At 37.8% G+C, this 13,899-nt stretch overlaps 1 protein-coding gene across 2 annotated transcripts in view; it reads right to left on the minus strand.

Annotated features, from left to right (window-relative positions):
* Nucleotides 1-324: 324 nt before the first annotated feature.
* The window catches only part of THSD4 (thrombospondin type 1 domain containing 4), a 351,408-nt gene continuing 337,833 nt past the window's right edge, over nucleotides 325-13,899 (minus strand). For both annotated transcript variants that reach the window (XM_032990466.2, XM_032990467.2), the window contains 3 exons: nucleotides 10,891-11,070; nucleotides 7,908-8,052; nucleotides 325-6,490 (listed from right to left, as the gene is read on the minus strand). In XM_032990466.2, the coding sequence (XP_032846357.2) occupies nucleotides 6,348-6,490; nucleotides 7,908-8,052; nucleotides 10,891-11,070 (468 nt within the window). In that variant the 3' untranslated portion in view covers nucleotides 325-6,347. The remainder of the gene's footprint in view (nucleotides 6,491-7,907; nucleotides 8,053-10,890; nucleotides 11,071-13,899) is intronic.

The following is a 13,899-nucleotide window of genomic DNA, read 5'->3' on the forward strand; positions in this document are numbered from 1 at the left end:
TGCAAATTTACGATCAAGTTGAGAATATACTGGGAGCAAACCTGAACAGAAAATTAACAGGCCCTGACAGACCACCAGGACATGTCTGCCTTCCCCCTGCGGAATGCACATGATTATCTTCAGGGCAGTCCATCCGGTTGTTGCAATCACTTCTGTAAGGCGGTAACACAGGTTATGCAGCCTTTTGCAACATGATTATATCCTGCCCACTCCTGAATTTGAGTAAGGATTGCCTTAGTATGTTATACCCCTGTTGATACTTAATTCTCAAGAAACTCTGTTAGAACAAATCAACCAAATAATAAATGAATCATGTCACACAAATTCATCTTGAATTACTTTATTTTTCACAATAATAAAAAATAAATTAGTCATAAACAAAAATAGTTAACATTTTTTCATCAAAGAGAAAATGTATACAATATGAAAAGGTTGCTGTACAGTTCTGGTTCAGGTGCATTGCCATGGATACATATTCCCGAACGAGTCAGAAAGCAATTTGCCTAAACTCTCCCCCGCTTTAATTCACTCAAGGAACTGGCTAATCAGAAAGTTTAGAAAACTGTTATGGACTTAGAGTATGACATATATATATGAAAATATATATGTAATACCTGTGCTATAAAATTCCCTAAAAAGCTGGGTTAGTATAATGAAAGAGCTGGACAAAATTTGAATGGTATATGTAAATAAATACATATTAGGTCCCTTTTAATAAAAAAATCTGCCTATTCTAAATATTTGAAATATTTTGGTGCAGTGGCTTGTTCCATAGACACAGCTCAGAATTACATATTTCCCATAGACATCTTGTATTTACAAATAACAACAAAATAAGTTATAATAAAGTATATCCTTCTGCCAAAATCCATTATGAGGGTCAAGTAGACAATTTTATACATATTTAAAAAGTTAGGGTTTCTTTTGTCTCCAGTCCTTCCTGATCCTCTATGTAGATCCTGAGTGACTATGATGGGACTTCACAAACTCGTATGTACCCAACCCGTGCCAAGGCCACAGGTCTCAAGAGACCCAAACACAGCATGGACAAAACAGTTCAGGGCAAGCAGCAATGACAGACTGTCTCTGGAAGGTCAATGATTGCTCAAAATTAAGCTCCCTTCCCCTCCAGATTTAGTGGTGGTTATTTATAACCCATTATAGTAAATGGGCATATAGAAGATTGGGAACTCACATTCTTAAGAACTTCTGGTTGCTAAAAGCTGAAAAGCAAAGAGCTGAGGTCAGGTCTGGTATGAGTTCTCTTAAATGGAATTTTTTCCCTTTCACCAGGTCTGAATTCCACCCACACTACTGAGATATTATAATGATGACAAGTTTGCTTTAAAATATAGTGAAAATGCTTAATGGATGATTTTTCATTTCTGATAGAAACAATTATTTTGTTCCATTTTCTAAACATCAGCTAATGTATTCCACACAAACATATTCTGTAAGCTTAGGAATAACAAAAGTTTACTTTCAGTGTTCAAAATTTCATGTTTTGTGTTACAATTATAGATATGCACATAAATTATCTGCCCAATACACAGACAGCTCTTAAGAAATCAGAGACACTAAGTGTAAGTCTCAAGAAAACCAGGTAGACACACAGTTTTTTGTTTTTGAGTGTAAAGAGGATAATTCTCTGCTTTTATGCAATAGATACTAGATGTGAGAATGAAGGGCCACTACGTATTTCAATAGCTGTGCAATCACAGGTTCGTTGCACAGGAATTAATTCAGTAGGTACTTTAATACTATGCATTTAAAATGAACCAACATGGACACATACACACACACAAAAAAATCACTGGACCTGCAGGAATATAGCTCTCTTAATAGCTGGGCTTATTTCTAACAGAGATTCTTATCAACCAAATGGCCAGTTCAGGATTTTCAGTAATTCTGGCAAATTTGAATATTGTCATCCATAGGACAAAGGGAAGTGAGACAAGAGGAAGACAAGAACACTTGTGGAGTAAAAGGGAGAACCAAAGCCCTGGCAAGCACATTTTACTACTTAAAGTAGTATCGATATAAAGAATGGAAGCAAAGTATTTCCTTCAGGAAGGCATAACTTCCCCTTCACTAGCCATAAACTGTTTCCAGCACCTACCTCCTTCCTCCCTCAGTGGGACTACTGGTACCTTCTAGGACTCAGACATAAGCAAAGAGAGTAGCAAGATCTTGGCAATACTGCTGCCCCATGTGGACTTCCATTCTAGGAGTTTCATGTACTCACTTGAGTCAGAGCTATACTGATCACTTTTTATCAAGTCTATGAACAAGTAACCTATAATATGTCTTCAAATTAACATGTCATTAACTTAACATGCTCTGCAACACACTGAGGTTTTTCTGTATAAAAGGATCAAACTCTAAACTGCAGCATATTGTCATAGAAGTGGGATCTAACCAACAAGATTAAACACTGCTTTACCCATACATAAAGTTCTCCATTTGCTGAAGTACTGGAAAAAAAAAAGAAAATAGATTATGCATGTCATGAGGAAGAAACTAGTTCCCTGTGCAGGGATACTGAGGTAGTCCTGCATGGAGTCAGTGGGCACACAGTACAGCTGGACTTCAAGGCTAGCAGGCTGGCAAGAACACCTGTGGCTCCTGCACTGCACTCCCCAGCACTCGGCCGCCTGCTGACAGGCCCTTCCCTAATTCAGAGCCCTAGGGACTGAAGGTCAGACACACTTAAGTAAGTACTAACTCTGCCTCATTGCTGGCCAAGTCAGACACTGGGTCATTCCCACAGGAGCAACCCTCATGCTTCCACCCCACCTTGTTCTAGCAAGAGGAAGGGAGAACTCCCTGAATTCAGAACTGCTAATAAATGCTCTTAAACTTGGCATGCAGTTGCTATACACAAGAAATTCTACCTACATATGCTTGGCTTTGACACTGTGCAGGAGCTAGCAAACTCAGATGGACCCTTGATAACTTGATAAACAACCACACCACCAGTCCTCAGTTCCAGAAGGAAAGTGCTTTGAGGCACAGAGCCTGCTCGGGACAGAGCCGATTTTGGCCAGCTGCCTGTCTGCAAGACATGAAAGCTGTAAGCTGATTCTACCCCTATAAGCAGCTAGACTGCTTAGACTCTTTAAATCAACAATCTACAGCAGTCCCCCTACACTTACTCTGGTCTTACTGGATTGTGTAAGGTGAAAATCTTCAAGGCAAGGAAGAATTTCTTTCTACCATTCTGCAGGATTTGGACTGATGTTAAAATATCAGAAAAAGAAATTAAAGCATTCAAACTCAGAAGCCTGCATCATTTCTTACTTACATTGGTTTTAAACCTGCTCTAAGTCTACTGCATTCATTAAGGACACCTCTGATTTACAGTGAAAGAAAAATCAGGCCCTCTGCAGCTGTCATCCTAAATTGGTGCACTGCTGTATTAAAACAAACCCTTGCTGTAGTCACAATTTCAAAAGTGCACTTTGTGTGATGGTGAAATCTGAGTGTAGCATTTACTTTCTGTAGATAATATTAGTACATCAAAGTGCTGAAAAGAAGGGTTCATTAGTTCATTTTGCAGGAACAACTGTTTTGATTATGCTGACACACGAGAAGAGATGATAAGTGATTAAGTTCAGCAACGTTCTGGCAGTTTTCTTATCATTAAATGTTTAATTAGGTGAAACAATCTTTTTTGTTTTATCTGGTACATCTGAAAACTGTCCCCTTACTAAAAAAAAAAAAAGTACCATTTGTATAAGCATAACTCACTGCATTCAATTCACAAAGCTGTATAACTTAGGCATAATACAGGGTTATATTGCTATGTGTATGGATATATTATTTGATATTTAGCTCCCATGAACTCTCTCTACTTTAGTGGTTGCTTAATGGAGCCTATAAGATCATCATTGTAAAATAACCCAATGGCCATATATTCCAGAGCAAAAAGACATGTTTTATAAAAGACTGGGATCACCTATCCATGTGCTGAGTCACTGTCTCACAGCCGAAAGTGTGAGCAAATAGATAATTTTCTATGAACTGTTTGCAAACCTGATTACCTCTCTGTATGTCATTCACCTTGTGGTTTTCAGAAAGCCTTTCTATGGAACAGGTATTTCCCTCAAGCTGACAGGATACACTTCCTTGAGACAAAAGAGACAACAGGAGAAATTACAAACTGTATGTTAAGATTTGCTGCAATGAGATATCCAGATGAAAATCTGTATTTACAAATACTGGATTACAGAGGTTTTTTATGCTGCATTTTCTCCATATCATTCTTTGGTCAGGAATCTAAGGCATATAATATGATCACAAATCTGTAAGTTATTTTTATGGATACATCTTCACAGTACAAGGGAATAGGACTGTGAAATATTCTTGAAGCAAATGAAATGAACTCTAATTAACACTTCTGTTTCTAACAGCTTTATATCAATTAATTACAGTGAAAAAGCCCAAATCAAGGTGTACAGAAACAGCCAATGACATTATTGACTTATAGTCACAAAAAGTAACTTCAATTTTTAGAGGAAACACTCCTTCATTTCACTTAGCCAAACAATAGCAGTTCATCATCGTGTCCAAAATCTATTTTTCATGAGTGACCAAATCAAAAAATTTAGTGTTTGTCTCAACCCCAGGCAGCTTTTAGACTACAGGAGTTCTACCTTCCTGTGGCTTCCAGCACAGAAACTGATGTGACAAGTCCCAAGGCCCCAGTCTCTCTTCTACACCCTTGACACTGAAGCAGTAAGAAGAAAAGAAAACACAGTGAGGCTCAAATGTGGCTCTTCAGCAGCAGCAGGACACCTTAATCACTGTTATATCACATCACTGGGAGTAACTTAACATAGATTATTAAAACGGTTTTTCAACTCAGTCAACAGGTACCTTAGTAATAAATGCATAGTTGGGTATCACTAATTTACAAGCAATATGCTGTAATAAAGAGCTGAATAAGCAGAGGTGTTTATTTTTTCTCTCAGCCTTATTTACATATTTGAAAGTCCTCTCAGGTAGAAGCTAGAGAATGTGCAGATTATGCAAAAACTTTCATCTGCACTGCATAGCACATTCTATTTGCTTTTAACAAGTCCCAAGGCTGCACACAGAAATTGCAGAAATGAAAAATCACCACCTAAATTCATCTCTAAGTTTGGAACCATTCTTGAGTAGCAGAAAAGAAGTGATATGAATTGATCTGTGGGATGAACCATCGACTAAGAAAAGATGAGTATGTTTTAAAGCTCATCAAAACCTGAAGCATGTCAATAGTTAAGATCTCCTTTTCACAGATACTCAGCTACTACACTCATACTGCTGCCTGCTACCAAAAGTAACAGACTACTATAAAGCGCAGAGGCCTGCATCTGCATCCTTTGGTGGCTGTTTCAGAAACTGGTAACGTATCCAGACTAGGTCTGGACAAAGAACTTTGGTATGATAGTTGTTAAGCAATAGTGCAGAGACAAGACATTAGGCAAGATAGCAGTTCACTGAAATAACTGCCCTACAGGAAGGAGACCTTGCCAATGGAAACAATCACTTTTTTTATACTGGCAAAGGCTCTTCACCTTTCTGGTAAATCTGTCTCACCGACCGCTGCAGTTGTTAAAGACTTAAAGGGCTAGACACTAGTGGCACTCTGGTAGGTAATGTATTTTAAAATCCATACAAAGTTAGAAAAGTGTAACTTCAAGAGTTTATAAATTAAATATAAAGGCACTTTTTGGCAGTCAAGTGTATATATATTTGCTGCCTGAGGACAGGAAGTTAGCTAAAAGTACAACTGAGAGAGCTTAACAGTGACTCTAATTTATTATGAATGGACTAAAGTAATTCAAAATATAAGTTAGAGTGCTAAGAAACTGATGACAAATGGATATTCAAGTGTCTGGTTCTTTGTGAAGTAATTTTTCTCATGTGCATGCTTCATTGATTTAGTCGTCTAATTTAAGGCAGTCCAAAATACGAGTAAGCACTCAGAAAATAATGCAGCAGCTGCATCCATACTGGTCAAATATCTCCAGTAATTGCCTGTGATTGATTTAGTTTTCATTAATTCCACAATACTAAGGCTGGTATGTTCTTTAAATAATTATCTGATGAGCAGGTGCAAATAATAGTATCATTAAAAATTAATGCTTTACAAAGATCATGGTTTTACAACAAACATTTTAAAAAAGATAACTGCATAATAACTGTAACTGAAAGAGTGCGAGATTTAACCATAGTCTTGATGTACTCAGCAATATAAAAAACCATCTCTAAGAAGCTAAAACCTGCTGTAGTCGAGCCAGTAACACTGTTCAAGCTCCATCCAAAGACTGACATTGCCGCTTTGTGTAGAGGAGTATTTGTTATCTACGTCCTAGAAACCCTGATTGTCTGTTTGCCACACGTGTACAGGATGCACAACAGGCTGTTTTGTAATAGGTGTAGACACAGAGCCGGGCCTGAACCACCACATTGCAATTGTAGTATTTATCTTTGCAGTTCTCATCTGTGGAGAAAAAGGAAGAGAGAAGAAACCGAAGAAAACAGGATTAGAGCAACAAATTACCAATCCCCTTTCTTTTTACCACGTAAAATCTCTTGGACCTGGATTTAAATGTTCATTGTCAGGTTAAAATAGGCTACCTATGCAAACAGGTTGGGTTATTCAAGATTTTCTACATTTAATACAAAGATACATTAAACCATGGAAGAAATGTACCTATCCCCACTTCTACTGTTGTGGCGTTTTTGGGGGGGACTTTGTTGCTGTTTTTTTTAAATAGAAAATTTGTCATGAATGAAGATGATAGGAAAGTCTCTAGTATTCTTCACTTAGGTATCTGTCCACTTAATTTTTAGATTCACCAGGTACTAGTCTTTTGTGGCAGCATACAGATGGCACCAGAACCTGCAAATATTATTTTCAAGTACTGATGAACCTAAGTAATGGAAAATAGTAAACCACCTCCCACCTCACAAATATTACAAATGGTTTAAATTAACTAGATTAAAAAAGACAAAATTTGGTGTTTTTATAATTCCCCATTTTTCTAAGCTTTTTTGCATGTGGTCTGTTCATATTTTGAAGTTTTCCTTTACAACCAACAGGGTTAGAAATACCTTCTAAGTGACAACTAAGATTTTCAAATATTCACATACGTGATCACAGAAACCGAGGTATTAAGAAAAAGACTGAATGACAAAACACTAATAGCAGATATAAAAATGAGCACTTCTGTACAAACCTGCTTAAAATAAATAACACAAATAAAATAAAAAAACCCCTAATAATATTGGTATACCAGTTTTTTTTATACAGTTCTCTTAAATTATGTTGAATAATTGTCAACTGAAAATTGTTGTAGAATGTAGGAATTAAAATTATTTCTAAACACATATCTTCGTTTCCCTAGTCATTCTCATTACTATTAAAATAAAATCTGTATGAGATGAATGACTAATTCCAATGCCAAATCATATTTATGTGTATATTTACTATACATAAAACTGCTTAATTGCCCTTAATTTCTTAGTTTAATGTTACTGGTTCTTATAGAACCTGTTACGAAATACAGTATACCATACACAGCCCTATTTTTGTTTTAAACACTCTGCCAGAAGAAACCTTTGAGAATGCAAGGAGGCTGCACAAAAACACCCTATATGTACAATTTTCACAGAAACAGGTTTCTCACACTCCCAGCAACTTTAAAAGTAAGCCAGTTTCTTACATGTTGCAAGGAAAATGTTTTTAATCAGAAATGAAAACCAACTTTTACACCATAAAAAAGAGCTGTATTTTGTGTAAAAATAAAACCCCAACTTGATAAAGAAAATATATTCTACAGCCTCTGCAAGATTACTAAATGTTTTCTCCACTAGATGGAGTTCCATAGTTAAAACAGAAGCTTCCTCTTCCCTACCTATTTCAGGGATACAATCCTGTGTGTTACACGGTTCTTTTTCTTCAGGTTTCAGTTGTGGATCACAATGAATACTGGCTGTCATGTCGTCTGATAGACATCGTACCTCTCGAACACGAAATCCTCCTTCACAAGATTTGGAACACTGAAACACAAAAACTGAAGTTCATGAAGACCATATGAGATATGCAAATACAGAAAGAAAGAAATGGGAACCTTGAAGCCAGACCCAGGTGTTGCTGTAGCCTTTTATCAACTTCCCCACTTCAGTTGTTTTTTGTTTTCTAACTATAAAGTCCTTAACATACAGGTGCAGCTTTGTTAAAGGTTCAAAATTATTTCTGACCATAGTGCCAACAACTAGAAAAGTAAACGTGGTAGACACTGCACAACTGAAAGCATGCTAGAATACTTCCCTTTCTGAATTTATTAGTTAGCTTCTTGCTTCTCTAACTAGTCTTGTTCTCTGCTTATTTATCCGTATCTCCCATTTCTACTCTTTTCACAGTGTTCACATTTCTTACTTTAAGAAATTCCTGCACTGAACTTTACTACTTGACTGCACTGCCCTTCACTGCCCTTTTGCTCCCATATTTATACAATCAGGAATCATTTTAATTGCCTTTTTTTCTAGAACTCAATTATTTTTCACTTCTTGCAGCACAACAATTTTACTAAGCATTATAGGTTTCTTTGAATTTCTAAAGAAAATATTTCTGTGCTTCTTCAAAGTCTGTTACGAAGCCAGACACTTTTGTACTTGCTTGTCATGGTATTTTTAAAGCCAATTATTACACATTTCTACCCATACTGAAGCAAATCCCCTGTTGACTTCAAGAATTTTGCCTGAGTGAAGTATTTGAGCCTTGGCTCACTGTCCAGTTTGACCTAAATGCTCACAAACTTAATTAAACCTGGGTCACTTATAATGATTAAAACCTTAACAGCCCCAAACTAGTAAGAATATTTTCTTTCTGAATTTTTTGGCATAATTATTTATTTTCCTAACATTGCAAAAACAACTTATCACTGTCATAAAATCAGATATTGTAGCAAACCAACTAAAATATTCTCAATAATACATTCTTAAATTACTCTTTCATCTTTAAGTACAACCTTTCCCCACGCTAGAAAATACACAGCCCTGTGGTGACAGTAATAGAACACTTGCGATTTTTTATATAATTACTCTTGTTACATGCCTCTATAGAATATTGTAATTATCCCAAATTCAAGAATAAGAACTCCAGATCACATTTGTGGAGATGTTAAGCACCTAAAATGGAACCAAGACAGAATTTAGATGTTACATATAACACACTATACACAAAACCCAGCATTCTGCATTAGCCAGCCATTTAATCTCCATGACTGTCAGGCCATGTCATTTATTCTTGGTCACACAAAAAGTCTGTTGAAGATACGAACTGGACAGTTTCAAAACCTAGTACAGGGGTTTTGAACCAGCTATTCTGCTCACAGCTAACCCCATAATCCTTTCGCTTCACATCTAACAGTAAGAAATACCACATACTCTGTTGCTAACAATAACAGTATTAGAAGGAGAATTGAAAAATGCTTAGAACATGCTCTTGTAAAACCTCAGCTAGCATACGTATTTGTTCCTACAGTGAAGATGGTCACAAAGGCTTAGAACTTTAAGGATTTTTAGAGACCACTTCGTAGGAAGTAGGCACTTAACTAGTAACTAGGGATCCCTAAATACCTATCAGATTGTGAGTCTTAGCACCTTGTTTCTTCTGTGCCTGACACAGAGAGCATATATTTTCACTTTCAGAAGGAATCTCTCTGCTGCATTCTATAGATGCAGATGGCTGTATCTCTTGTGGCTACACACCTCCAGGTTCACATTTGAAAATGAGTTTGCTAATGGGTTTGATAAGGGGAAGTTATTTAATCTAAACTAACAGCTCAATAAAGAATCCAAAGAAATTCCAGCAATGTCAAAGAACATGCTTCGATCTACATGGCTTTACTATGAGCCTAACTTGGATGATGTTTTCAAAAAAATATCTATACCTGCAATTAATGAAGAAAAATCAGGATTCCCTTCAGCTGATTTGTTTTGTTAAAACCATTCCACCTTCTTTTCTGCATTTTAACACTGCCAGTAGGCCAGTCAAATAATCGAGCATTTAGTAAAAGGGAAAACCAAACTGATTTCTCTCTCTCACGTCATGTGGGTGAGGTATTTCCAAAGGTTCCTGACTAAGGAATTTGAACTGAAGGCATCTGCGGTGCCTCCACATTTCAGAGCTGTCATTCTGAATTTAAGGCTCAAGGAAGGATGCAAGTTAATGCATTAGATATGATGTCATCTAAGTAGTTTTCACACTCTTTTTCATTCTAAGACAGCAATGGACTTTCTGATTTTCATTTAGGAGAAAAATGTTGATTTTTTTAAATAAAACCCCTGTAAGTTTTGTCAGGTATAGGACACGATGGAAAGACAGATGAAACCAAAGCATTTTGTGGCACCAGTGAATGCAGCTGTTCCACTTCCAGGGGAAGCTAAAGATACACAAAGCTCTACAGTAAGTTTTCTCTCACTAAAGTTCTAAGTATTACAGGGAAAAGTCTACAGTAAAATATTATGGTAAAACGGAATGCACCCCTCATTCTTTATTAAACGCTTCTTAATTTTAATGAAACTAGAGGTCTGAAAAGAACTTGTCACTGCACTATATAGTCTCACTTAGGCGGCCAACCAACTTTATGAAACAGAAAGATTCTTGGAAGAAGAGAGCATGACAACCATGTAGTGTCTCCTGATCAAGATACTTCCTAACTTTCCTAAGCTCTACTGGGTACTAAAGAGTATGCCTGCTTTTTACTGTCATTCCTGGGCAAGATCAAGTCCATTTCATGATCAACGGTTTTATCCAAATGGTGTTCCCTTTCCATATACACAGAAAAAGATGTATGAAACAAAATTAGATATAGAAAAGCATGATAGACTTACTGTGCTCCATTCTGTGTGAAACCACTTAGATCCACAGAGTTTGAGGTAGCAGGATTGCTGGCTGGGAGGTTTTTCCAAATATGAACATTCATAAGGGTTCAAAACATCAAAATTACCTTCAGTTTTCCTAACACAAATAACTTCTCTCTGTTGAGTTCCACTGCCACATTCAGTAGAGCACTGTATCAGAGAACAAAAAAAGTGGTGGAATTTGTTATTCTATTTATGCCCTCCAACTCGTTTCCAAAGTAACATGTTTCTCTACATTATTTGCTTTTGAAATACACACATATACTTGCATTTTAAATTAATATTCAAATAGAAAAATTTGTAAAGTTCTGCTTATTCCCTATTCTTGGACACACACCTAGACACTAACATCCAAAATCCATTTCCTTATTTTTATATGTTCTTCCCTCAGTAAAGTGAACTTAACTGTATCTTTCTTTCCATCACTGGCATATGTATGACTTGAAGAGAAACGAAAAGGGTAAAGTATTATTTAAGTTCCTGCAGTAGGGTTTTTTCTTTCAGAACCAGAATAGTAGCCTAGATAAACTGAGAGTTATTGCTGTTATTACTATTTGTATGTAGTACTAACATAGTAGCCAGAAGTCCCAGTTAGGAACCTGGAGAGGATTGAGCAATGACTTAATTCATCACGTGACTACTGACTACAAGTGTCAGATACTACATACTTAATTTTTAATCTTAAAAATGGTTACAGCAGTTAAAACTGTACTTCTGTGCTTTTTTATTCCACATGGTACCAAAGACTCAAAGCATATTTCTAATTATTTTTATGAAGAAGAAGACATATGACTGTCAGTGTGCTTCTGGACAGATCTAAAAGTGTAGTTTTACCTGTAGCTAGAAAAAAGGAACTGGTATTTATTTTTCTAATAAAAAGAGAGGCTGTTGTGGTTTAACCCCAGCCAGCAGCTAAGCACCATGCAGCTGCTCGCTCACTCTTCCCCCACCCCACCGGTGGGGTGGGAGGAGAATCAAAACCATGTAAAACTCCTGGGCTGAGATAAGAGGAGTTTAATAATTAAAATATAGTAACAGTGACAGTAACAGTAATAGTAATGAAAAGGAACATAACAAAGAGTGAAATAAATCCCAAGGAAGACAAGTGATGCATGTTTCCCCTCCCAAATTCTTGTGCCCCTCCAGCCTTCTTGCCGGCAGGACCTGAGGAGCTGCAGAATCCTTTACCTAGAATAAATGCTACTCAGCAACAAGAAAAACCATCTGCATGTTATCAACATTATACTCATATAAAATCCAAACCAAAACACTATACCAGCTACTAGGAAGAAAATTAACTTCATCCCAGCTGAAGCCAGGACACAAACATAACTTACTTGCTCCATAAACAGAGTTACTGCTCCTTGCTGAAGCAGGACTGTATGCACTGCACTGAACCTTTGAGGTTTATAAGGTCAGAGCAGAGTTTTGCAGCTTTACAAATCCCCGTATTGTGTGTTGTTTTTAGAAAATGCCTTGATCTGCCAGGGTGTTTTTTTCATGTTTGCAAATATCTGTGTGATGCTGTGTTGGTTCCAGTTCTGAAAAGCCAATGTGACTCACACGGACTCTCACTGCCCATTTAAAGGTTAAATACACACACAATACTGTTCCTGGCACGTGTAAAAAGGTTTTTAGAAGATTATTCCAGCGACATATTGGTTTCTACATTGCATTGAAGGACTATGATTTTCAAAGGCTTTCTCTAGCCTAAACCGATCATTTGTTATTAAACGTGGGGATTTTGTTTATATTCTGGGTGGAATTTATGATCCTTTTACCAGAAACCCACAAAAACCTTGAGCTGAATAAAGAATCTTGAGATGAACGCACTCAAATTCTACAGGAAATAATAACACTACACTTTCTTTAACACTGAACATCTCTGTCATGCTCTCTTTTAGAAGTTCCTCAAAAGACAGTATCTTAACATTTAGACTTAGCTCTAGAGGAGCATAATACAGAAGGTCATCTACCAACGCTCCCTCCTGCTCTAGTCTACTGACTGCTTTCATTTGGGAAGTCAGGACTTGGCTGGTAGAGTAGATCTTGTCAGACACTTCTTTCAGATAACATACAGGAAAGACTTTGTACCCTTGGTATGCATCAAACAATTCAACCATGCAAAGAAAGAAGGTGAATTAGCTTAAAAGAACAGGAAATTGTAAAGGACGGAAACTTTCTTATTCAAGACAGAATAGGGAGAGTTAGGATGATGCTATTGAATGGTTTTTCTGTGGTAGCAAGAATGGATACAAAGTTCCCATTCATGTGCATGGAGTGGTGTAAGTAACAAGGCCCAGATTGTATCTGTTACCAGAACTGCAGCTAAGTAAGTACGTTTTACATCTGAACTTGTTACTACCCTAATGTAATACAAATAATTATCACTTACACATATCATACAATGATAGAATGGTTTGGGTTGGAAGGGATTTTAAAGACCAGCTAGTTCCACCCCCTGCCACAGGCAGGGACACCTTCCACCAGCCCAGGCTGCCCAAATCCCGGTCCAACCTGGCCTGGAACCCTTCCAGGGAGGGGGCAGCCATAGCTGCTTTGGGCACCCTGTGCCAGCGCCTCACCCCCTCACAGGGAAGAATTTCTTCCTTAGAACTAATCTAAATCTGCCCTCTGTCAGTTTAAAGCAGTTACCCCTTGTCCTATCCCCACAACCCTGATCAAGAGTCCCTCCCCACCTTTCCTGTCCCCCCTTTAAGCACTGGAAGGCCACTCAAAGGTCTCCCCGGAGCCTTCTCTTCTCCAGGCTGAACCCCCCCAACTCTCTCAGCCTGGCCTCCCAGGGGAGCTGCTCCAGCCCCCTGAGCATCTCTGTGGCCTCCTCTGGCCCCGCTCGAGCAGCTCCGTGTCCGTCTGCTGTTGGGGCCCCCGAGCTGGCCCCAGCACTGCAGGGGGTCTCCCCAGAGCGGAGCAGAGGGGGAGGATCCCCTCCCTGGCCCTGCTGCCCACACTGCTCTG

This window comes from Tyto alba, unplaced genomic scaffold (genome assembly GCF_018691265.1).
Source record: "Tyto alba isolate M040663 unplaced genomic scaffold, T.alba_DEE_v4.0 Super-Scaffold_41, whole genome shotgun sequence".
In the NCBI taxonomy this organism is placed as follows: domain Eukaryota; kingdom Metazoa; phylum Chordata; class Aves; order Strigiformes; family Tytonidae; genus Tyto; species Tyto alba.